General features: G+C 42.1%; 1 protein-coding gene across 2 annotated transcripts; it reads left to right on the top strand.

Moving 5' to 3' along the window:
* The first annotated feature begins 337 nt into the window (after positions 1 to 337).
* Positions 338 to 14,541, top strand: CDC6 (cell division cycle 6). Of its 2 annotated transcripts, XM_073681103.1 has the most exons (13): positions 338 to 495; positions 798 to 884; positions 3,985 to 4,146; positions 4,522 to 4,791; positions 5,131 to 5,330; positions 5,524 to 5,696; positions 6,348 to 6,454; positions 6,562 to 6,701; positions 10,804 to 10,904; positions 11,022 to 11,086; positions 12,072 to 12,280; positions 12,394 to 12,534; positions 13,953 to 14,541. In XM_073681103.1, the coding sequence occupies exons 3-13, from the start codon at positions 3,987 to 3,989 to the stop codon at positions 14,037 to 14,039; spliced, it is 1,653 nt and encodes a 550-aa protein (XP_073537204.1). In that variant the 5' UTR covers positions 338 to 495; positions 798 to 884; positions 3,985 to 3,986; the 3' UTR covers positions 14,040 to 14,541. The 2 variants fall into 2 exon arrangements, with proteins under 2 accessions (XP_073537204.1, XP_073537203.1); XM_073681102.1 differs by lacking the exon at positions 798 to 884 and having other exon boundaries at positions 13,953 to 14,540.
* Positions 14,542 to 22,662: the final 8,121 nt, after the last annotated feature.

Genomic DNA, 22,662 nt, shown 5'->3' with positions numbered 1-22,662 from the left:
ACCCCCCTGTGTCTTACGTGGATGCCCCCTCTCCCCGTGCCCCCCCCCGTCTCACGGTGACGCCCCCCGTGCGCCACCCCCTGTCCCCGTACCCCTCTGTGTCTTACGTGGATGCCCCCCCTCTCTCATGCAGCTCCCCTCCTCTCTCACGCGAACCCCTGTACCCAATATACATGGCCCCTCAATCTCACACACACTCTGCCCTCATTACGAATCCGCGGGAACAGCCGCTTTTCCCACCTCCTTCTCTCAAAAGTCGCTGTTTTCTTCCCGGAAACACATCTCACTTCCTGCATCGTCTGGTCACATGGGCATGACGTCACCATTGGGCCTCTTAGCATTTACCAATAGGAGAGAGTGGCGCGAGATTCTGAGCGCGCGCTGAGACCTGGCTGTAAAGTTTGGCGCGCTGTGTCCAGTCTGCAGCTGGCGCTCGGGGAGGCTGAGTTGTAAGGTCCTTAGTCCCGTACAGGTTGTGTTGTCTCCTTCCTTACAGTAAGTATTTTTACAATTCTCTTTCTGTAGCAGCCCGTCTGCGGCCTGCAGTGCTTTATGCCTCCAACATAATGCATTTATGTGTCTATGTAAGCGCATTCTGTTGTGGATGTGTAAGTTATATCAGCTTTTATATTGTATGTATGTGTGTGTGTATATATATATATATATATATATATATATATATATATATATATATATATACACGCACGCTGCTGTCTGCCTCTCCCCCTCCTGATGGGATCAGCTGAAGAAGGGGGGGGCTGTTTAATGTATAACTTTTTTTTTCCCCTTCCTCATAGACAGGTTTTTTGGGGGGAGCAAGATTTGCTCAGTGGCAAGGCTGTCCTAACTCGTGCCAGCATGGGGCAGATTGGCTGCTGTTTCTGGTAAGATTCACAGTAAAGCCGTCCTGTTGGTACATTCCGGAGCCTCCTGCATGCGGCCATTGTACAGATCCCTTCGGTAGGACCTGTATACAGATGAGGGAATTGAATTTGTGCCATGAAAAACTCAGGTTCATCAGCATTTTCCATGACTCCAGCAACATGTCTGCTGGCCTCCATTTTGCTGGATTGTTTTGATGTCAGGAAAGGTTATACTTGTTCTCGGCCCATCCCCCACTTGCTGTGTCTGTCGTAGCCCACCCGACCCTCCAGTCTTTGCTCTTAGATATTCTGGCTGCTGGGTCTTCTGGCGCTGATTTGGGCTGACTGATCACGGGCAGGCAATTGCTGGCGCAGGGCTTTTGATTATAGTTTATTTTTTTAACCCCTTCCCTCCCCCTATTTATTATGCTTTTGGGCTTTGGAGACATCTCAAGGTGTAATAAACGTCTTTGGAGGGGCACTTTTCACTTAAACAATTTCATCTAATTGGGGTGCATCGAACCCAAAATTACTGTAATTTTTACAAAGTTGCTCATCTCTTAGCCTGCACCTTAATTCCTGCAATTCTCTTGGCATTTAAAAATCTGCATATTCACATGGAATGCATAAATAAATGGACTATTTTATTGCCGAGCCTTCTAGTCTGCGGTGTAGCATTTAAGCACCATATAGCGGCGCTCGGCACCTGATGCTCCGGGATAACGACTGAGTGGTGGTGTGAAAGGTCCATGTACATTAATTTGCCACGTGTGCATGACATACTTGTAGAGATGATTTTTCTGGTTGATTAAGGTTCATTTCAATCAACCGATAATCCTGAACCAGCGGTCATTGGAATACTCGTTTTTGAGTAAACATTCCGGCAAGTAGCCACAAAACGGGCAAATCGCTCATTCCTCAGGTGACTAGATCCTTCATGCCAGCATTAAAATCATCATTATCTGCAGCACATCGTCCTCTGTAAGACTTGTGCTGCCGATAACTGGTATTTTGTGTGCACAGAACAATCATTTAACGATCGTCCTGTACAGATGTGATTCTAGTCGGCCTGTGTAAATGGGCCATTAAATGTCAGTCGATTGGCGGTCAGCTGGTGTAAATGCACCTTTACGCATTTGTAATGACCAGGCTCTCTCATTGGACTCTCTTGGTGATGACCTATTATAGGCAGGGAAGATTTATACCAAATTTTTAGTCAGCTTTAGAAAAACACTTCAATCCACAAATGTTTACTGTGGCAATAACTATGTCCAATGTGAAATGAGTGAAATAAAACAATATACTGGAAATATATAGACCTAAAACGACCACCGTAAAACATTGGATAAGAGGTCAGACGAATATCATCTCAAAACTGCATTGGCCATTATTTTATTTTTTTCAGCCGATGTTGCAGCTAGAGATGATCAACCCCCGAAAAAATGCAACATGCCAACTATTTCTTGAATTGTTTTGAGTTGGGCCATCAGTCTATGGTCAAAAAATAATCTATTTCTTGACTATTCTAATGTGTATGGCTACCTATAAGGCCCCCACATACATTAGGTAGCTATATATTTCTCCCTACTTTCCCACACGCTAATGTTTGGCCAATGCTCCTATGTGCTCTATAACCGCCGCTACCAGGCTCCTTTTGGTGCAGATTTATCTGCAGGGAAAGGATCGCCCATTGACATCCACTAGGTGGGAATCTGCTCTCCCTTGTCAGAGCTGTGGCCACTGTGATTTATTTATTTTATTTTTTTTTATTCATTTTTCTTTTGGGCGGTGAGAGTCTATTTTTCCAAAGTGATAAGTTCTGTCATTGGTTGTCACGTTTCAATTAGCCTTTCAAGCGAAGCTGTCATCAGGGTTGTGCTAAGTAAGCTACAGGCAGTGTCAGGTTGCTGCTGCTACACTGATTAAAATGATATTGGGTTGATTTAATTCATCCTGTGGTGGTTGTTTAATCTTTTTTTGAAGTTTAGAGATAATTAGATGCTCGTACTCCTGGGCGGCTTGTGGATGGGTCTTTCTTTGATGCTCTGGCATAATCTTCATCATTGTGGCTTAAATGACAGGTCACTGAACCTAGCAAAATGGCAGCAGCGCATGCGCAGTATCATCTGTTGACAAACGATAGATGGTACTGCGCATGCGTCATTTTGCTTGAGTTAAAATTGAAAAGAAGTGCGCAAGCTCCGTATTTAAAATAGTAGGCAGATCACTGAAAGATCAGTGACATGTCATTTAAGCCACAATGATGAAGATAATGCAGAGCACCAAAGAAAGACCCATCCACGTATTTCATCAACCCAGGTATCATTTTAATCAGTGTAACAGCACCAACCTGAAAGTGTATGTAGTTCACTTAGCCCAATCCTGATGACAGGTTCACTTTCAGACTGTTGCCTGCGTGTTTTCAGTTTCAGAGAAGTTAATACTAAGGTAGCGCCCAATATCGCTGCACCCTCTGTCGTCACTTCTGCCTTATGACCCTATCTAAAGAAAAAAATAAATAGAAAAATTGTCTAATTAAAGCAATTAACCCCATTTAGCTATTGCACATCCATGTGACTGGTCATACAGTCAGTTTTATTAGGTGACAATCCTCTTTACTTTGCTCGCACACATTCTGACTTATTTTATCATTCAGTTACCAAAACTGCTAGTTAATACATATTCTTGAACAAAGCTTTCTGTTTAGGAGGAAAATGACATTTATCCCGGTTGTCGCAGAAAGGGTTAAGCCTCGGCGCCTGTTTTTCAGCTCCATACTGATTAAACTTGTTAACCTGCGCACTGCCCTCCCTGTCTCATTCATTAAGCTATAACTGCTCCCTGTTGATGACTTAATCGGGAGCTTCCCAGAAGCTTGTTAATGAGAAGACTGGGCTCATTACAGAAGCGCGGCCTGGAGATCGTACTGTTAAATACAGAGCACCGCTGCTGAGGAGGAGTATACACTGCCAACATGTGCTCTGCCGCCTGTTATTGAACCACATTTTCTAATGTCTCCTGTTAGTCAATTTTCAGTCTCTCTGTGAAATGCTAATAATCAGATTGAAAATACATATATATATCTGTGTGTGTGTATTTATATATTTTTGTTCTTTTATAGAAATGCCGAGCACACGCTCCCAGTCTCAAAGCTCCATTCGATTCCCTAAGACAAAGACTGCGAAAGCAGGGCTGCATGTACGTGGCAAATCAGGAATTATAGCTACTGTGCCACTGCCGCCTGTGTCCAAGGAGTTGCCACTCAGCCCACGGAAGAGGCTTGGTAAGAGGCTTTGTTTTTGCCAATGGCGTAGATCCATGGTCCCTAACCAGGGGCTCTCCTGCTGTTGCAAAGCTACTGCTCATATCATGTGGGAGTTCTAGGTTTGCTCCAGTTGGTGTAGATCAATGTTTCCCAAACCGCTTCCTCACGGCCCCCTAACACATCACGTTTTCAGGATTTCCTTAGTATTGCTCAGGTGAGAGAGCCTGGAGCAATTTCTGACGCCTTGATGATAATTCCCTCACCTGTACAACCCTAAAGAAATCCTGAAAACATGATGTGTTGGGGGCCATGAGGACGGGAGTTTGGGGAAACACTGCTGTAAAGTGTTGCTTTCCAGGTCGGCATCTTACATTTTTCTTTCTTCTCTTTTAGGTGACGATAATCTTTGTAACATCCCTCAGGCTCTTCAATGCTCCCCACCCAAACAAAGCTGTAATGAGAATTGTCCTCTAAGTCCAGCCAAAGGGAGGCGTCTTATTTTTGATGAGAACCAGGCTGCTGCAGCTCCTTTGTCCCCAACAAAGAAGCGAGAAGACCTTGCTTTATCTCCTCAGAAAAGAGGTCAAGAAACCCCATCCAACTCAACTCAATGGGGGCTGCATGAGAGGAAGACTGTGGGTACACGTCTGTTCAAACAGGAAGGTGAGAACCATTTAATCCGAACATACAATTGTAATTTCAGTCTGCACAGGTATATAATGCATACATTTCCATAGCAGTTTGCTTTTATACTCTTGTTAACTCAAATGTTCATGTTGGTGCTATTCCAAGCACTGATGAGTGAGTTTTGATAATCTGAAGTGCATGCAAAAGTACATGTTGTCCTCTGACTTCACAGTTAGCAATTAGAACAGTCTCTTTTATACTTATTCAGTTGGCACGATTACTGCATGCACTATAAAGACATCCATAAGATAAAAGGTTTCATTACTGCAAACTTCAGGTATTAATTTTCTTGGCTTCTGTTTTCCCACTTTACAGCATCATGTTATCAGCAGGCCAAGTGTGCCCTTAACACGACTGTGCCCGATCGTCTCCTGGCACGTGAAAAGGAAACATCAACCTTACTGTCCTTTTTGAAGTCCCATGTATGTTCAGGAAAGCCTGGCAGCCTGTACATCTCCGGTGCCCCAGGAACTGGCAAAACTGCCTGCCTAAATAAGCTGCTGCAGGAGAACAAGGTTTGGACAAACGTATTTTGTTTTTGTTTTTTGTTTTGTTATATACAGCTGTGTGTTGAATTTTATTAAATGGGGATATAACCCTGGGCCTGGATAGGAAAGACAAAGTGTGAGTGAGTGGCTACTAACTTGTACCTGGGTATGTGTACACCTGCACTGTGCGTGTACTGATTCTTCATCACTTGTGTTTCAGGAGATTCTGAAGAACTGCAAGACGGTTTATATCAACTGCATGTCCCTCCGCAGCTCCCAGGCTATCTTTCCTACCATAGCAGAAGAGATCTGTGCAAATGGAAAGTCTTCTCTTCCAGGAAAAGATATAGTCAGGCAACTAGAGAAGCTGGTTACATCCAAAGCACCTATGATGTACGTACTTATATTGGCCACCTGTTAATTCCGGCTGCTCTTTGCCGCAGTTTCTCAGCTTCATCATTCCAAAGCGCTGCTGATTTTAGTTTGGTTAAAGGGGTTGTCTATTAATTAATCATTGCTGTTTTCTCCCAGAAACAGCACACACATGGATGTGTGTGCTGTTACACAGCCCCATTAGTGAGTAGAGCTGAGATGTGATATCAGACACAACCTGATGTAGTATTGTTTTGGATTTTCTTATCCTGGACAATCCCTTGGTTTTGGCAATAGATATTTATTTTTATTTTAGTTATATAGTGCCATTAGGCTATGGGTTGAACTAGATGGACTTAGTCTTCCTTCAACCTTAAAATCTATGTTACTATGTATTAATTTCATGGTGCTTTACAAACATTGGCACAATCTAAATCCCTATCAATATGTCTTTGGAGTGCGGGATGAAACCCATGCAAACACAGGGAGAACATTCAAACTCCTTGCAGATGTTGTCCTGGGTTGGATTTGAACCCAGGACTCCAATGCAGCAAAGCAACAGTACTAACCACTGAGCCACCGTGCTGCTCAATGATAGGCTAGTTGTCAAGTAGCTGATATATTGTCATGTGCCCATGAATGGTTTCTGATCACTTTTTCCTGCATTTGCAGCCTTCTGGTGTTGGATGAGATGGATCAGCTGGACAGCAGGGGACACGACATACTATATACTGTGTTTGAGTGGCCCTGGCTGACTGACTCTAGAGTCGTACTTATAGGTAAGGGTTTTAATGTGTCAGACTCTGTGGTATACAGCTTGTTTACTGCCAGTCACCCCCTATGCCGTTTTAAGTCTGAAGATTGACCATTTCTATTGCTTTTCCAGGAATTGCTAATGCCTTGGACTTGACTGACCGCATTCTGCCTAGACTACAGGCACGGCCGCAGTGCAAGCCACAATTACTGAATTTTTCTCCTTATACAAAAGACCAAATAGCTACAATTCTACAGGATAGACTTACACAGGTAAGAAAATGTAAAGTGAAATGTGTTACTGGTTGGCTCTACCATCACCCTGAAAAATTCCACAAACTTTGGACTAAATGGTTGCAGGCTCCCTGTTCTACCATTGGGTCTGGTTTATCATACTGTTTTTCGAGGAGAGGTAACGCTTGTTGTCTGGATCTTTTACTGTAAAGTATGTTATATTTGGATGAGTCAACTATATTCATTTAAAAGGACCTTGTACATAGGCGACAAATGCATTGATCTTGGCCTTGGTGTCTGTCAGCCTAATTTCTGCACATAGACTTTAAACATTGATTTTCTACTACTGGAACCTCCTTTATATCTAGCCATTATTCTTATTGTATACTGATTGTGATTCTGCAAAACAAAATGACAGGTTGCAGTTTTATTAACATGACTGTATGTTTTGTGCTAAAAACTGGGCCATAGTCCTTCATGAATACTTTCCACCCCTGATTGGGTCTGCTTCCATTTCTGGCACAGAACACTAATGACTCTGAGAACGATGCTTGACGTGTAGTGTGCCAACTTTCTAGCACGATTATGTATGGTATGGTGCTATATAACCCTCAACGGGGTAATCTTTATAGCTAACCTTCCTCTCTAGTTAGTGGTAATTTGATACTTGGTCTTTATACTACTCCTACACACTTTTAAATAGCGAGGAGAGTAGAAATCTGCCTTATGTACTGCAGTGTAATACATTTAGATTTTTGCTAAGCCTTTTTCTGCTTTCCCATCAGATTCCATTTTTGACACTTGATGTGGCTTCTGCAAAAAGTTACATTGCAGATATGGGAGAAAGGGTAGTTCAGCTGCCAGCAAGCCATTGTAAGATCTTGCTTCTACAAAGTAGCAGAACTATTCTAAACAGCTAGAGATATTCAGTTGTGCTCAAAAGTTTACATACCCCGGCAGAATTTTTCCTTTCTTGTTTCAGAGAATATGAATGATTACAAACTTTTTTTCCACTCATGGTTATTGGTTGGGTGAAGCCATTTATTGTCAACCTACTGTGTTTTTCTCTTTTTAAATCTTAATGACAACCAAAAACATCCAAATGACCCTGATCAAAAGTTCACATACCCTGGTGATTTTGGCCTGATAACATACACAGAATTTGTCACAAATGGGTTTGAATGGCTACTAAAGGTAACATCCTCACCTGTGACCTGTTTACTTGTAATCAGTGTGTGTGCATAAAAGCTGAGTGAGTGTCTGGGATCCAGACAGACTCTTGTATCTTTCATCCAGCCACTGACGTTTCTGGATTGTGAGTCATGGGGAAAGCAAAAGAATTGTCAACGGATCTATGGGAAAAGGTAGTTGAACTGTAGAACACAGGAAAGGGATACAAAAAAATATCCAAGGAATTGATAATGCCAGTAAGCAGCGTTCAAACTGTGATTAACAAATGGAAAATCAGGGGCTCTGTAAAAACCAAACCACGGTCAGGTAGACCAACAAGAATTTTGGCCACAACTGTCAGGGAAATTGTTCGGGATTCAAAGAAAAACCCACAAATAACATCAGCTGAAATTCAGGACTCTGAAAACTAGCGGTGTGGCTGTTTCGAGATGTACAATAAGGAGGCACTTGAAGAAAAATGGGCTGTCGAGTCGCCAGAAGAAAGCCATTACTGCACAAATGCCACAAAGTATCTTGCCTACAATATGCCAAACAGCACAGAGACAAGTCTTAAAACTTCCTTAATAAGGTAATTTGGAGTGATGAGACCAAAATTGAACTTTTTGGCCACAACCATAGGTGTTACATTTGGAGAGAGGTCAAAAAGGCTTAGGATGAAAGGAACACCTTTCCTACAGTAAAGCACAGAGGTGGATCGCTGATGTTTTGGGGATGTGTGAGCTATAAAGGCACAGGAAACTTGGTAACGTGCTGCATTCATCTTTCCTTCCACTTTTATCAGCAAGTACTGGAGGCAAATTTGCACTCATCAGCCCGGAAGCTGCACATGGAACGTACTTGGATGTTCCAACATGACAACGATCCAAAACAGGCCAAGTCGACCTGCCATTGGCTACAGCAGAACAAAGTGAAGGTTCTGGAGTGGCCATCTCAGTCTCCTGACCTCAACATCATTGAACCACTCTGGGGAGATCTCAAGTTCGCAGTTCATGCTAGACAGCCCAGGAATTTACAGGAACTGGAGGCTTTTTGCCAAGAAGAATGGGCAGCTTTACCATCTGATAAAATAAAGAACCTCATCCACAACTACCACAAAAGACTTCAAGCTGTCATTGATGTTAGAGGGGGCAATACACGGTATTAAGAATTTGGGTATGTGAACTTTTGATCAGGGTCATTTGGATGTTTTTCGTTGTCATTAAGATTTAAAAAGAGAAAACACAGTAGTTTGACAATAAATGGCTTCACCCAACCAATAACCATGAGTGGAGAAAAAGTATTTTTGTTATCATTCATATTCTCTGAAACAAGGCCAAGAAAGGAAAAATTCTGCTGGGGGATGTGATTTTGAGCACAACTGTATCAACAGAACACCTATATACTCCTCACTAAATCAATATCTTCCAATCTGAAAGTATTATATATGTTACATCTAGGATGGCCAAATGCCTCAAGTAAATTGCCAAAATGATAGTTCACATGGACACTCCTCAACAGTTATTTCTTTCAATAAACATGGAGCAAAGGTTATTATTAATAATAATAATATAGTTTGAACAAAAACAAGGCGCCGACTGGTAGGTATATTACAAAAACAGGCTGCCGTGTATAACATCAATATTCAAATAGCGAAAACGCAGGTGTTTATGGCTGCCGGTCCACAATCAAATAACAGGCTAGAATAACTGAAATTTGCAAAAAGGTATACTACTGTCTGTCATCCATTCAAATAGTCCCTATAATTTAAACCATCAATAGGTCAGGGGGTAAGTAAAAGGCCAGTGCATGTATTTTATACTTATGGAAATCAGTGTAATCCCTGATATGATGCCCAAAGTATATTTGTCCAGTGTGATGAAACAGGCAAACATGCCCACTATGTGTAGTATAGATAAGGATATACAGACTGAATGGAATGGGCTGTTAAAGGGACAGCCCACGTGAAACGCGTGTTGGGGCTGCTGGCACACGCAGGTCAAACATGGGTAAGATGATTCTCTCCATGCATATCTACTATGATCTTTAACAGCCCATTCCATTCAGAGTCTGTATATCTTTATTCATACTACACATAGTAGGCATGTTTCCCTGATGCATCATATCAGGGATTACACTTATAGTGGGAATAAGTATAGAATACATGCACTGGCACTTTACTTGCCCCCTGATCTATTGATGGTTTAAATAGGGACATACCTTTTTGAGGATTTCAGTTATTCTAGCCTGTTATTTGATTGTGGACCGGCAACCATAAACAACTGCTTTTGCTATTTGACCTATTTTAATATTGATGTTATACATGGCTGCCTGTTTTTTGTAATAAACTTTTTGTGATATACGTATATTGTGGACCTTTGCTTCATGTTTATTGTAGGAATTAAGGTAGCAGAACTGTACGTGATGAGACAAGGGTCTTTTAAGTAGGGCTGTGAAGTCGGTAAGCCAAACCTCCGACTCCTCAATTTCCATGACTCCGACTCCCTCATACATGGCTCATGTTTAAGTGATAAATTTACTGTAGCACAGATTCATCTCCGCTAAAATTCTAGACCCTTAGATCAGGAATAGGACAGACATTTATAGGACATTTCGTAACTTTCCCAAATTCTTATGAAAAAAATGTTCCCCACAAACTGCATTGAACTACTGTACCCAATTTATTATATATTTTAGGAGTCTGAGTTGGTCCATTTTATACCGACTCCACCAAAATGGACACGGACTCCGACTCCACAGCCCTGTTAAGACAGGACATTATCAAAGTTCACTGTCTGCTCCAATTCTTACCATGAAATTAAAGTATGACTTACCCGGCTATTGAGCCTTTTTCCCGGCTAGTTACAGACCTAATGATAAATTCTGGAAACAAATAATTAACTTTTATAATCGCCCTCACATTTTGTAATCTGAAAGTAACTTGGCTATGGAATATTCTTCCTCTATTACGCAGGTCTCAGGTGACCCAGTTCTGGATAATGCTGCCATTCAGTTTTGTGCCAGAAAAGTATCTGCTGTTTCTGGCGATGCTCGGAAAGCTTTGGACATCTGCAGGTAAATTGACACTTGTTCTTCATTTGATTTAGTTTTGCTTTGTGAGCAAATCCTAGAAGTTAAATCTCTAATGCATGAGCTTACTTGTGTTTACATCTATGTGTTTCCCATTTGCAGGCGAGCTGTAGAAATAGTGGAAGCGGATGTGAGGAGCCAGACTATCCTGAAGCCACGGTCTGAATGTAAGTAGATCGTTATCTCTTAATTTCCTGGCGGTCTGTGCGGTATGGTATCTGGACCGGATTCAGTCACTTGTATCCTGCCCTATTCCCCCTCTTGTTCTTTGTGACATACTTGTCAAGTGCATGACTCTAGCTGTAAAACTGCAGTATGTTAAATATTTTATTGCTTTCGCCTCTGTAATAAAACTTGCTGTAAATCTTCATTGATTTTTTTTTTTTTTTTTTTTTGTGCATTTGTTACTCAAGTAGAAGCCTTAGGCTATGTTCACACACGTGTTTTTTTTTTTTTTTCTGCAGCTAAATTTGCTGCAAATCTGACAACTTTTCTCTGGCCAGAAAACAGCTGCGTCAAAAGTGCAAGTTTTCCTGCGTTTTTTGTAGCGTTTTTTTTCCCACTGTCCTTCTGTCTCTATTTGGGCATGTACACAAAGTTCTGTGAAAAAAAAAAAAATATATAGATATATATATATATATAATCTCTCTATCTAGCGTTCTGGTTTTGGCATAGTAGGGGAGGTGAATTGTTCAAGAATAGTTTAGACACTGGCAATGCATTGAGTTTGTATGACACTATTTGCTTTCACACTATGGGGTCTGCCAATCAGTTTGCACAGGCATTGTTCAATTTCACACCTCCCTGGGCCACAGGCATTGTTCAATTTCACACCTCCTCTCACAGGTAGGTCAGCTAATGTTTTTTAGCTGCATCTTTTCAACATTTTTTTCACTACTCATTACTTACTATGGGTGAAAAAAACGCTGAAAGAAGTGACATGCTCTATTTTCCAAAAAATGCAAGCGAGGCAGAAAATACGCAGCAAACAAAAAGCAACATGTGTGAACAGAGAATTGTTTTCTTATACACTTTGCTGGTACTGCAAGACACAGCTGAAAAAATTGCATAAAAATATGCTGCAAAATACGCAGCAAAACACAACGTGTGTGAACATAGCCTTAATCAAACTCCTATTTTATTGCTTTGTAGGTGCATCACCAGTTAAAGACACATCTACACCTGTGCCAAAGAAAGTCAGTCTTCCACACATTTCTCGGGTCATATCTGACGTGTATGGTGACAAAATGTCAGCAGGCAGCGGAGGGGATGAGACCTTTCCTCTGCAGCAGAAACTTGTAGTGTGTTCTCTCCTGCTGCTCACACAACAGAGCAAAATTAAGGAGTTGACCATGGGAAAGGTCAGTCTATAGCATCTCGCATTACTCAGTGCCTTTTATCACACCATTTTTAGTGTAATACTTCTCCAATATTACCTCTTTGTACTTATCTGGACTAAATTTTTGTTTTGCAGCTTTATGAGACTTATAGCAAGGTGTGCCGAAAACAGCAGATGGCAATGGTTGGCCAGTCAGAGTGCCTGTCCCTGTGTCAGCTTCTGGAAGCTAGAGGCATTCTGGGTCTAAAGAGAGCTAAAGAAGCCCGCCTCGCAAAAGTAAGTATTTCAAATTGCATTAGATGTTTTTTCCAGAAAAAAAGAACCCATGTCTTCTTTATTCTAAAAACAGTACTATACCTGCTCAGATGTGTGGTACTGTGCAACACAACAGGGAGAAAGTGATCATTTTCTTGTTTCCTGCAGATGTAGTGGTAATTTACTGTGTTTTATTCATGTTTGGCTGGCCTAATATAGCAGACAGTCCAGGGAGAAAATTACGTTTTATTCTCTCTGCAGCCGCTCTCTTCCAGTCATCGTGGTGGTGCAGGGAGTCATTACGGTCACCGCTCACTACAGTGAGCGTGCTGTAATAGTTTCCCCTGCACCTTAACTGACAGTCTTCACCACACACACTGCAGAGCGGGCCGTCAGTCAATGTGCCGAGGGGTGATTACAGAGCATTGACTGTATAGTACATTGTGACTAATGGCTCCCTGCACCATCACGATCACTGGAATAGAACAGCAGCTGCAAAGAGAATAAAACTTTAAACAGTTTCCTAAGTGGACAGTTTGATTTCACAGAAGTTTGATTTACATGGAGTTATATTCTGTTTGTTGAAGTGTTCACTTTATTTTTTTGAGCAGTGTATTACAGCACGCTCACTGTAATGAGCGGTGACCCTAATGACTCCCTGCACCACCACGATGACTGGAAGAGAGCGTCTGCAGAGAGAATAAAACGTAATTTTCTCCCTGGACTGTCTGCTATATTAGGCCAGCCAAACATGAATAAAATGCACTATATTACAACTATATCTGCAGGTAAATAACATTCTTGCAGCAGACAGTGCTCCCTTTAATCACGCTAAACTCCAATAGTAGAACAACCTACAGACAGGATTGACGCAGTATTTAAAAATAGGCAGTCATGTTTTTCTAATCCTGTTCTTTCTGTAAGGGATCCTACTCATCTGTGTTTAAAACCATGATCCATAAAAAATTGGACGAGTGTCATGCAAGTACAATGACCTTTTTCTCACATAGCATCCGTGTGACTTGCATATGCAATGCATTTTTTTTTCTTTGCAACTATTCTACAATTTACAGGACCATTTCCAGTGTTCTTTGTTACAGAATGGTAATGTATCTCTAAAAATCGTGCGTCATACAGGTAGTCCATGTGCCGTACGATTTTTTTTTTTTTTTTTTTCCTGACACCCATTGACTTTCATTGAGTCTCATCCGATATGTGGCCACTCGCAGCATGCTGCGTTTTTTTTTTTATTATTTTTATTTTTTTTAATTTTATTATTGGATTGCACTCATCCGATTTATACGCAGATGAGTATGAGCCCTAATGGTGGTTGTGTAATTTCACAAAGTACTTTTGCATGTAAAGTGATCTCTTCTGAAAATTGTACAGATTTTATTTACTTCTTATATTGGTTAAAACTTGTCTTTTTAATTTTTCAGGTATCTTTAAAGATTGAGGAGCGAGACATAGAGCATGCATTCAAGGACAAGGTTTTAATTGGAAATATCCTACATGCTGGAATCTAAATTTTATATTTTTTCAGAGTTTAATGTACTTTGTGTAAATTTTGAAAAAATGTAGGTTACTCATATTTTTTTTTAAAAAATGTTCAGAAGAGAACCACATGTGTAGCTGCTCAGACAATACTGACATATTGAAGTGTCATTGAATTTGCAGTTTTTTAGAACTTTATCTCACTGACTCTTAAATATTGAAAGATTGGATAAAAGAACCTCAACAGAAGCCGTTCCATTCTTCTCAATGAACAGAAATGAAATGTGATTGTGCTGTAATAGCAGACCCAGCCAGTGGAAAAGGAAGATGCTGTAATTTAGTTTTATTTCTTATTACACTGTGGCTTGAATTGTAGACGTGTGTGTATATATATATATATATTAGCATGGAAATACTGTTCTCTTGGTTCTGCTGCATCACATGACTGATGTTAATGGATATTTATTATCTATGGGGTACGTTCTGGTTTTACAGATAGTCTGCATATGATCAGAGATTACATGTGTTTTTTTTTTTTTAATAAACTTTTATGAATAAGTCTTTTTTTTATTCTTTAAAAATGCTGCTGCTTTATCAATCCAAACATATGATTAGTAATGCAATTGTGTAAGTTGCCAGATTCTTGCCGCTGTCATGCAAGTCCTCATCTTAATCCCATATGTGCTGCACGATATTGTGGGGTTACTCTTCCTTGAAGGCAATGCTTTTAGGGAAGAATAGCTTTGTAATGAGGCTTCTTATTTAATTTTTTTTTTTTGTTTGTTTTGTTCACAAGGTAAGATTTAAGACTTATCAGATTTATTGTACAGCTCCATCAGTCTGACATTGTGCAGTTCCAGTTTTCTAGGATCCATCAACAAAAATTGACTTGCCGCAGTGTTTCCATGTAGAAGCTTGTATGTATATAGCACCATGTTTTTCAGCCCATTTACAATTGAGTGGTCACACATGTACAAAGAAATCAATGTTAGACATAAAAAACAATTGCACAAACAAGGTGTGAAGGCCCTGCTTGCAAGCTTATAATCTAAGCCATTGGTGCAACATGCAACTATATTTGTGTGGTTTAGGCTATGTGCCCACGATGCAGAAATGCTCTGGATTTTTTCCTGAGTGTTTCTGCATCTCCCTGGCAGAAAAAACGCATGGGGATTGTACATGCGGATTGTACATGCGTTTTCCTGCCATGGACATGCGGAAGTGAAGCGTTCTTCACATGCATTTCCACATGCGGGTTGACAAGAGCTTTCCAAGCGATTTTAGCATCACTTGGGAAGTGCTTGTGACAGCTAGGTCACACTATATAAATCCATGCAACCGGCATGGATTTATATAGTGTGACCCGAGAGAATGGTTAAAAATAAACCTTTTACTTACCTTCCGATGGCCCCCGAGACTTGCTGCGTCCTGTGCTGGCTGCCGGCAAATCGCGGTACGCTGTACTGAAAGACCTGCCGTCACATGACTGTGATGTCACTGCAGGTCCCTCAGTCCTACGCGATCTGTCGGCAGCCAGCACAGGGAAGGGGGCTGTCGGAAGGTGAATATAATCTTTATTTTTTATTTTATTCTTTTTTTTTTAACATCTTTTAATGGCACCTGGGTGTGGAGGAGACTCTCCTCTCCTCTACACCCGGGTACCATCCGCACATTAGAACGCGCCAATTACGCAAGTACAGATGCAGTCTTGCAGAATTGGCGCGTTCTAATGCAAGTCAATGGCGGCGAAAACTCAGCGCTTCCACAAAATTAATGGACATGCTGCGGATTTTTGAGCGCAGCATAAACGCTGCAGAAAAATCCGCAGCATAGGCATTGAAAGTGTGGAATTGCATTGGAGACAATGGGGGAAGGTTTACCAAGCGTTTCCGCTGCAGAAACGTTTGAAAAGCTCATCGTGGGCACACAGCCTCAGACATGGTAACCACCTGACTTATCAGATGTGGAAAACTGTGCCTTTACACGAGTAGTAGTACCAAGTGCTAGCTTCCAAGCTATGTATGCTAAACTTGTAGTTTCAATTGAAGAAATTTGGATCTAATTTTATCAAAAGAGCAATTTTTGTTTTGGCATTAAGGCCATTCTCCAGTTGGTTACTTTGTACAACAAGGTCTCTGAGAATTCTGAATTTATAATGATGACCATAATGGTCAAATGTACTGTTGTCGCTATATTGCTAAAATTGCTGCAGGTGAGAACAGAAAAATCTTTATGTAAATTAGAACCTAATTACTAAACTCTAGCAGCTGCTCTTTTAATTTACCAATATAGGGGTAAGTCTATATTTTAGTTATTCTATTTCATTTTAAGCCATATTCACACATAGGAAATTCGCTTGCAGAATCTACCAGCAAACTGCAGTGTAATATGTAAATGGGAGCTTTTTTTTTTTTTTTTTTTTTTTTTTTTTTTTTATAGGCTTCCTGCAGACCTGTAAATCGAAAACTTGTATTTGCTGTGGAAAGGTGGTAGGTTTTGCCCTTATAGATTCAATATGCTTAATTTTCGTATAACAAAAGTTGTGTTGTCCTGTTGGATGTTGATCTCTCCTAGTACCATTGATGTTGAAGTAGCATCTCGGGATGATCTGACCTGTGGCAGTTCGTGTTCTGGTACCTGACCCGAACTTCAGTGTCACACTCACTCACTTTCCCGGAAATTCCAGGAGAAGTCAGCGGTTGGCGTTCAGGACCGGACACTAACTGTCCCGTACGAGCCCCCTAACTTTGTCGGGTGCGCTCATCTCTAGTAGCATCTCAATAACGTAGTGCAAATGAAGGCAGCATATGATTGGCAGAGGAGTGCCTAAACTCGTGTATAAGGTCTATTTAGCATTAATATACGCAGTCCCATGATGCTTTTCAGTGTCTTATAGTCTGAGTCACTTTTAGTTTTCTTTATATTTGATATAATGTAATTACTAGTGTTGAGCGATACCTTCCGATATCAGGAAAGATCGGATTGGATTGGATCGGGCCGATACTTTTTGGGTATCGGATATCGCCGATTCTGATACCGGAAACCAATGCAAGTCAATGGGACACAAATATCGGAATGAAAATATACCCTTTCTTTCCTTGTAGGTTAATTCTACATGAAGGAAAACAACTAACAATAATGTAGAATGTATTGGGGGAGGTGGTTGCCCAAATCGATGGGAACAGTGCTCACAGTGAAACATGAAAAGCCGGCAATTCAGCAGCAGCATACACCGGTACCCGACAATTTATAACAGAAAGAATAGAGCTTCACACATAGATTAGATAGAAACATGTCAGTCACATGTATATGAAGTACAGTGACAGTGTTGATTACTGTACTTGTCATTTAGTGTAAAGGATTTATTGAAAAAAATATTAGTGTTTTCATGCACCGTCTCTTTAAAAAAGCCGGCCGGCAATTCAGCATCTGTACCCGACAATTTATAACAGAAAGATAGAGCATCACACATAGATTAGATAGAAACATGTCAGTCACATATATATGAAGTACAGTGACAGTGTTGATTACTGTACTTGTCATTTAGTGTTAAAATAAAGGATTTATTTAAAAAAAAATTGGCGTGGGGTTCCCCTTAATTTTAGTCTCTAGCGGAGGTTAAGCTGACGGCTGGGGCAGATGTTTGAAGCCTGGGAAGGGGGTAATACCCACGGAGCTTCCCAGGCTACTAATATCAGCCCCCAGCTGAATACCTAGTCTTTACTAGCTATTAAAATGGGGGACCCCTATCCCCCCCCCCCCCCCCAAAAAATGACGTGGGGTACCCCCTATTTTAATAGCTAGCAAAGGCTAGGCAGACAGCTGGGGGCTGATATTCATAGCCCAGGAAGGGTACCATGAATATTGGCCCCCTCCCAGGCTAGAAACACCAGCCGTCGGCCGCCCCAGAAAGTGCCAATTCTGGCACTTAGCCTCGCTCTTCCACGTTGCCCTGGTGCGGTGGCAGGGGGTAATAGGGTTGGGGTTCATGTCAGCGCCAGCTGCCATGAAGCCCAGGTTAGTAATGATGGGCGTCTATAAGACACCCCCATTACTAATCTACAAAGTGTTAAATTATTTTTTTCTGGGTGTAGTGTGTTTTTTTTTCTTTTTATTTGAAATAAAACACACCATTTTATTTAATTCTTAGTTTACTAAAAAAAAAATAGTTACCTGTCCACGTTCCTGCGCTGATCTCCCATGCACAGCTGTCACATCTGGAGATGGTGACAGCTGTGCATGGCTGCTGTAAGCTCACGCTGCCGGGAACACGTCCGCTCCCGGCAGCGGGAGCCACTGACTGAGGTCACCGGAGTGCATTCAGGCAGCGCAGCTCCGGAGACCTCCTTTACGGCACTGCTGTACCGTGGGAATTTCTCACGATACAGCAGGGCCGTAAAGGAGCTAACCAGAGCAGCGCTGCCTGAACTCCGGCGAACCCGCTTATGCAATGATGGGGCTGTTTTACGGCCCCGTCATTCTAGCGCCGGCAGCGGTTCAGAGCGGTCACATTCTATGTGGCTGCTCTAAACTGGAGATCTTCGTGGGACACTCGTGGACTACTACGGAGGGGTAAGGATAAGGTTGTGGTTTATTATTTTATATTTTATTACAGGAGATCGATGGCTTCGGGGAATTAGGTGTATTTTTTTATTTTTTACTTTATTTTAGGTGGCGATTGGCGGGGACAGATAATGTATGAACTAATTTATTGTAGGTAACCACTGGCCACCAATGACATGTATTTAAAATGTATTGGGGACACAGTAGGGCAATTTATATAGCAGGATCAGGCTGATGGGAACTACTGCTGATCCTGCTGGCACGAGTGGACGGGGGACAGACATAGGCTGATGTGACACTACTACTCCCATCGGCCTATGTCTGCCTGCACGCACACACCCCCCAGACATCGCACAGACACCGCGCACACACTAATCATGACGGGCTGATGGTCTGGGAGGTGAGGCTGACCTGTGCGGCCGTGGAAAAGTTCATGCGAGTTCATGCAATGCAGTCAACCATGAACTCACATGAACCCTCTGAGGGCACTGCCGCGACTTCAAATGAACAGCTGATTGGCATCACCTGATACCTCAGCTGTTCATTTGAAATAACCGGCGGGAGAGCGCAGCACAGAACGGGAAAGCCGGCGGTGAAGTCTTTTCACTGCCGGCTTCCCCGCCCGGGTCCTTCGCTCCCCGCTCCTTGGTGCTGTGCTCCCCGCCCGGTCCTAACTTACGATCGGGATGGGAGGTGGCGAGGGGAGAGGAGGATCGGGGTGGGAGGCTGCGGGGAAGCAGTATGGGAGGCTGCGGGGAAGCAGTATGGGGCTGTGTGATTGTTTAAAAGCCGGCGGCTTTTTACCGCCCGCCAGCTTTTAAACAATCAGGAGAATTCTCTCACGCTGGGATGGCATTCTGATGACAGGCTGGATCGCAGCTGAGCGCTGCCATCCAGCTTGTCATCCTTCAGAGACACTGCAGAGCGCAGGCATTATGGGAACTTCCGATTCCGGTATTCGATATTGTAAAAGTATCGGAATTCCGATACCGCGAATATCAGCAGATACCCGATATTTCAGTATCGGAATGCTCAACACTAGTAATTACATAATTTTTAAACACAAAGACTTAGTTACAGTAAGTTAATGAATCTTTTACTACTGCTGAGCACAGCTGGTTTCATGTTTTGAATGCAAACCATTATGTAAGGATTAATTGCGGATATTCCTGCCCTAAATGTGACACTTGTGTATGAATGAGACTATTGGGTTTGGAGATGCTCGGCTGGTCCATACATTGCCGTTCATACTTGGACTGAGAAATCGGCCTTAGTCTATTCCAGTTCAGTGGGGTTATTCCACTCTGTAAGCAAGCTAATAAAAAGACCCCAGATGTAGTCATACAGGCTAGCTGAATGGTAATCTTACTGACCCCATTCCATATACATGCAAGCTTAGTGTGGTCTATTTGTGTACATAAGGCTGGATTCACAAATCTATGAGTAGAGTACAGGCCATGTTTCACGGACTGGCCGTTGGTCTCCTCACCTGAACCTCACAGTGTCTTATATGCCTAGTTGTCTAAGTTTGTGTCTGGAGACTCATGGCCTGTCTGAATGGAAGAGGCTTATCTTACTGGGTAACAATGGTTTGGTCATATTGTTTGTTTGAAGATTTCTGCTCTGAAGCAAAAGGAATCTTGAATGCAGCTGTGGACTATAGAATGTCATTTATGTAATGTGTCTTGGCATCTGACCTATAACAAAGTGTCAAAGCATAGTTTTAGTAGCTGTGCCCTAAAATATCCAACACATTACTACTGCTGCCTAGACTGGGCCAATTGGCTTCAAGTCTGTATGGTTTAGCAAAAGCATAACTGTATTAAGGACAGGGTTCATAAATCTATAGTGTTGACAGAAATGTTGTAAAAGAATCCCTATTGACATGAATAATAGTAGTGCCCTGTTGTCTAGTTATTCAAATATTTCCTGGCAGCATAACAAGGTAACCACCATACAGTGCTAAAAAGATGCCCTAGCCTTATGGATCCCATGCTGTAAATAATAAAGGGATCCTCTGATTGGACATGGGGGCGTTACACAATGCTTTGAAAGGCGAAAAAGATTGTTCCCATTGGCTGTGTCTCAGAAGGGGATGAACTTACTAACAAATAAAACCTAGCAAAAACCATCCATTTCCTCTGAAGTCCTCATTCAGATATCTGTGAATCATCAGGGAGCACACAGGCTTGATTTTAGGTATAAAACCTAAGATAAAAACTAAAGGACAATTATGCACTGCTTGCTGGCTCCGTCCCTGGCTGGAGTGGGGGGAAACCATGTAGTGGGTGTGGGTGGAGGATGCAGACCAGGGGAGCACTTGAAGATATATATATATAGATAGATAGATAGATAGAGATTAGACATTGAGTTGCCATCTTTTAGGGACTCGTACGGAGGGAGAGAGTGTGAGGACGAAGGGAGCAGAGGCTCTTCAGGAGCTCTGCTCGGCAGGCAGGCTTGGCCTGTCATGCCCAAGACTGAGAGGAGTGGGAGCAAGGGAGGAAGGCTCCAGGAACTGAAGGGATCCCAGGGGGTACAGTGAGTGCAGGACGGCGCCAGTATCTGCCAGGCGGTAGAGGGATCAGGCCGCAAGAAGGGAACCGGTTCCTGGACTAGCCGAATTACTTTAGGTCTCGGCTAGAAAACCCGGAGGCTTCAGCACTTTCGAGGTGCAGTTGCCACATCCGCACCTAAGCCGCCGAAAAGGGCACCAAGCAAGGTCCGGGAACTCCAAGTTGCCCAGGGGAATGTTAAGGTACCTGATCGGGACTTTGTGTGGCGGGGTGCAGGGCAGGAGGGAGAGACCCAGCGTGGGAAGTCGGCTAAGGAAGAAATATACAGAAAGGGGTCCCATTAAGTGCTCTTGAGATACTTGAGGGAGTGCTGAACCCCTGCCTGGTAAACGCAGCGCGACGTGGGAGACTATCACCTGTATAGTGCCACCTAAGGAACCTAAATAACTGAGTAAACTTGGATGATCGCACCCCACTGTTTGTCAGTTATTTCTACCACGTTATCGCTCCTGCACTACAACGCCCAGCATCATCATCTGCACCTACACCGCCTTGGAGCTGTGCTCTGCCTGTGCAGAGCCGCACCAACCAAGCTGCCCTAACATCTGCTCCAGAGGTCTACAGCAGCGCCGGTACCCATTACCAGGAACCACAGGTGGCGTCACGAGACAAAACTATTATTCATCCCTTCAAGCAACAACCCCCTTTTTAAGAGTGACCCCAGCTTACGGGCACAGGAGCCAACCGCCGTGACATCCCAAGAAGGTAAAGGCCCGGGTACCGAGTCCCCCATATCCCCCTGGGCGAGTCAAATACAACAAAATATTAAGAAAATTCAAAGTTCTTTATTAAACTGAAAAATAAAAACAGGAAAACAAGGGAACAAATCCACACAGGTGGAAAAATGGCGGAGATGTGCACTGTCACTTTATTTTGTATTACTGGACCTTGAGACATAGGATTGGGCAGTATTGGATAGATATATATATATTTAATTTTTTTTTTTTGCATTGCCACTTTCATTTTCTCTACTGGTTACTACTTTAATATATAGATGCCAGGTTTTACTTGATGTGCACTGTCACTTTATCTTCAGTATTACTGGAAATATAACCCTGTTACATTTTATATTGCCTTACACAGGGACATATTTAGTTTGTGGCAATTTATTTGGTCGATGAATTATTTCAACTTTATTTCCCAGTGGTTATTGTTTATTCACAAGTACATTTGTCTATTATGCAATCATTGATGTTTTTAACCAAAATTTACTAGCCATTTGAGTACATGCTCTCCGCCATTTTTTTCACCTGTGTGAACTTGTTCCCTTGTTTCCCTTTTTTTATTTTTCTGTTTAATAAAGTACTTTCAATTTTCTTAATATATTGTTGTGTATCTACTTGTAGGTTCCATATGTCAAATGATGTTAATGTGAATAAGGGTCAAGCAGGACCAAGACCCTGACTAGTCGCATCCAGCCATGGGGAGCTACAGGTGCTTCTCACAAAATTAGAATATCATCAAAAAGTTAATTTATTTCAGTTCTTCAATACAAAAAGTAAAAGTCATGTATTAT

The sequence above is a fragment of the Phyllobates terribilis genome, unplaced genomic scaffold (genome assembly GCF_046119375.1).
Source record: "Phyllobates terribilis strain yellow unplaced genomic scaffold, ASM4611937v1 Scaffold_5__5_contigs__length_657084704, whole genome shotgun sequence".
Lineage (NCBI taxonomy): Eukaryota > Metazoa > Chordata > Amphibia > Anura > Dendrobatidae > Phyllobates > Phyllobates terribilis.
The sequence above is the reverse complement of the archived record's forward strand: the minus strand, read 5'-3'. Positions and strand labels throughout refer to the sequence as shown.

Coding starts and splice junctions, on each gene's coding strand:
- CDC6 (XM_073681103.1), top strand. CDS start 3,987: ATGCCGAGCACACGCTCCCAGTCTCAAAGCTCCATTCGATTCCCTAAG. Junction 5,697..6,347: donor ACATCCAAAGCACCTATGAT/GTACGTACTTAT, acceptor CTGCATTTGCAG/CCTTCTGGTGTTGGATGAGA. Junction 6,702..10,803: donor TACAGGATAGACTTACACAG/GTAAGAAAATGT, acceptor TCTATTACGCAG/GTCTCAGGTGACCCAGTTCT.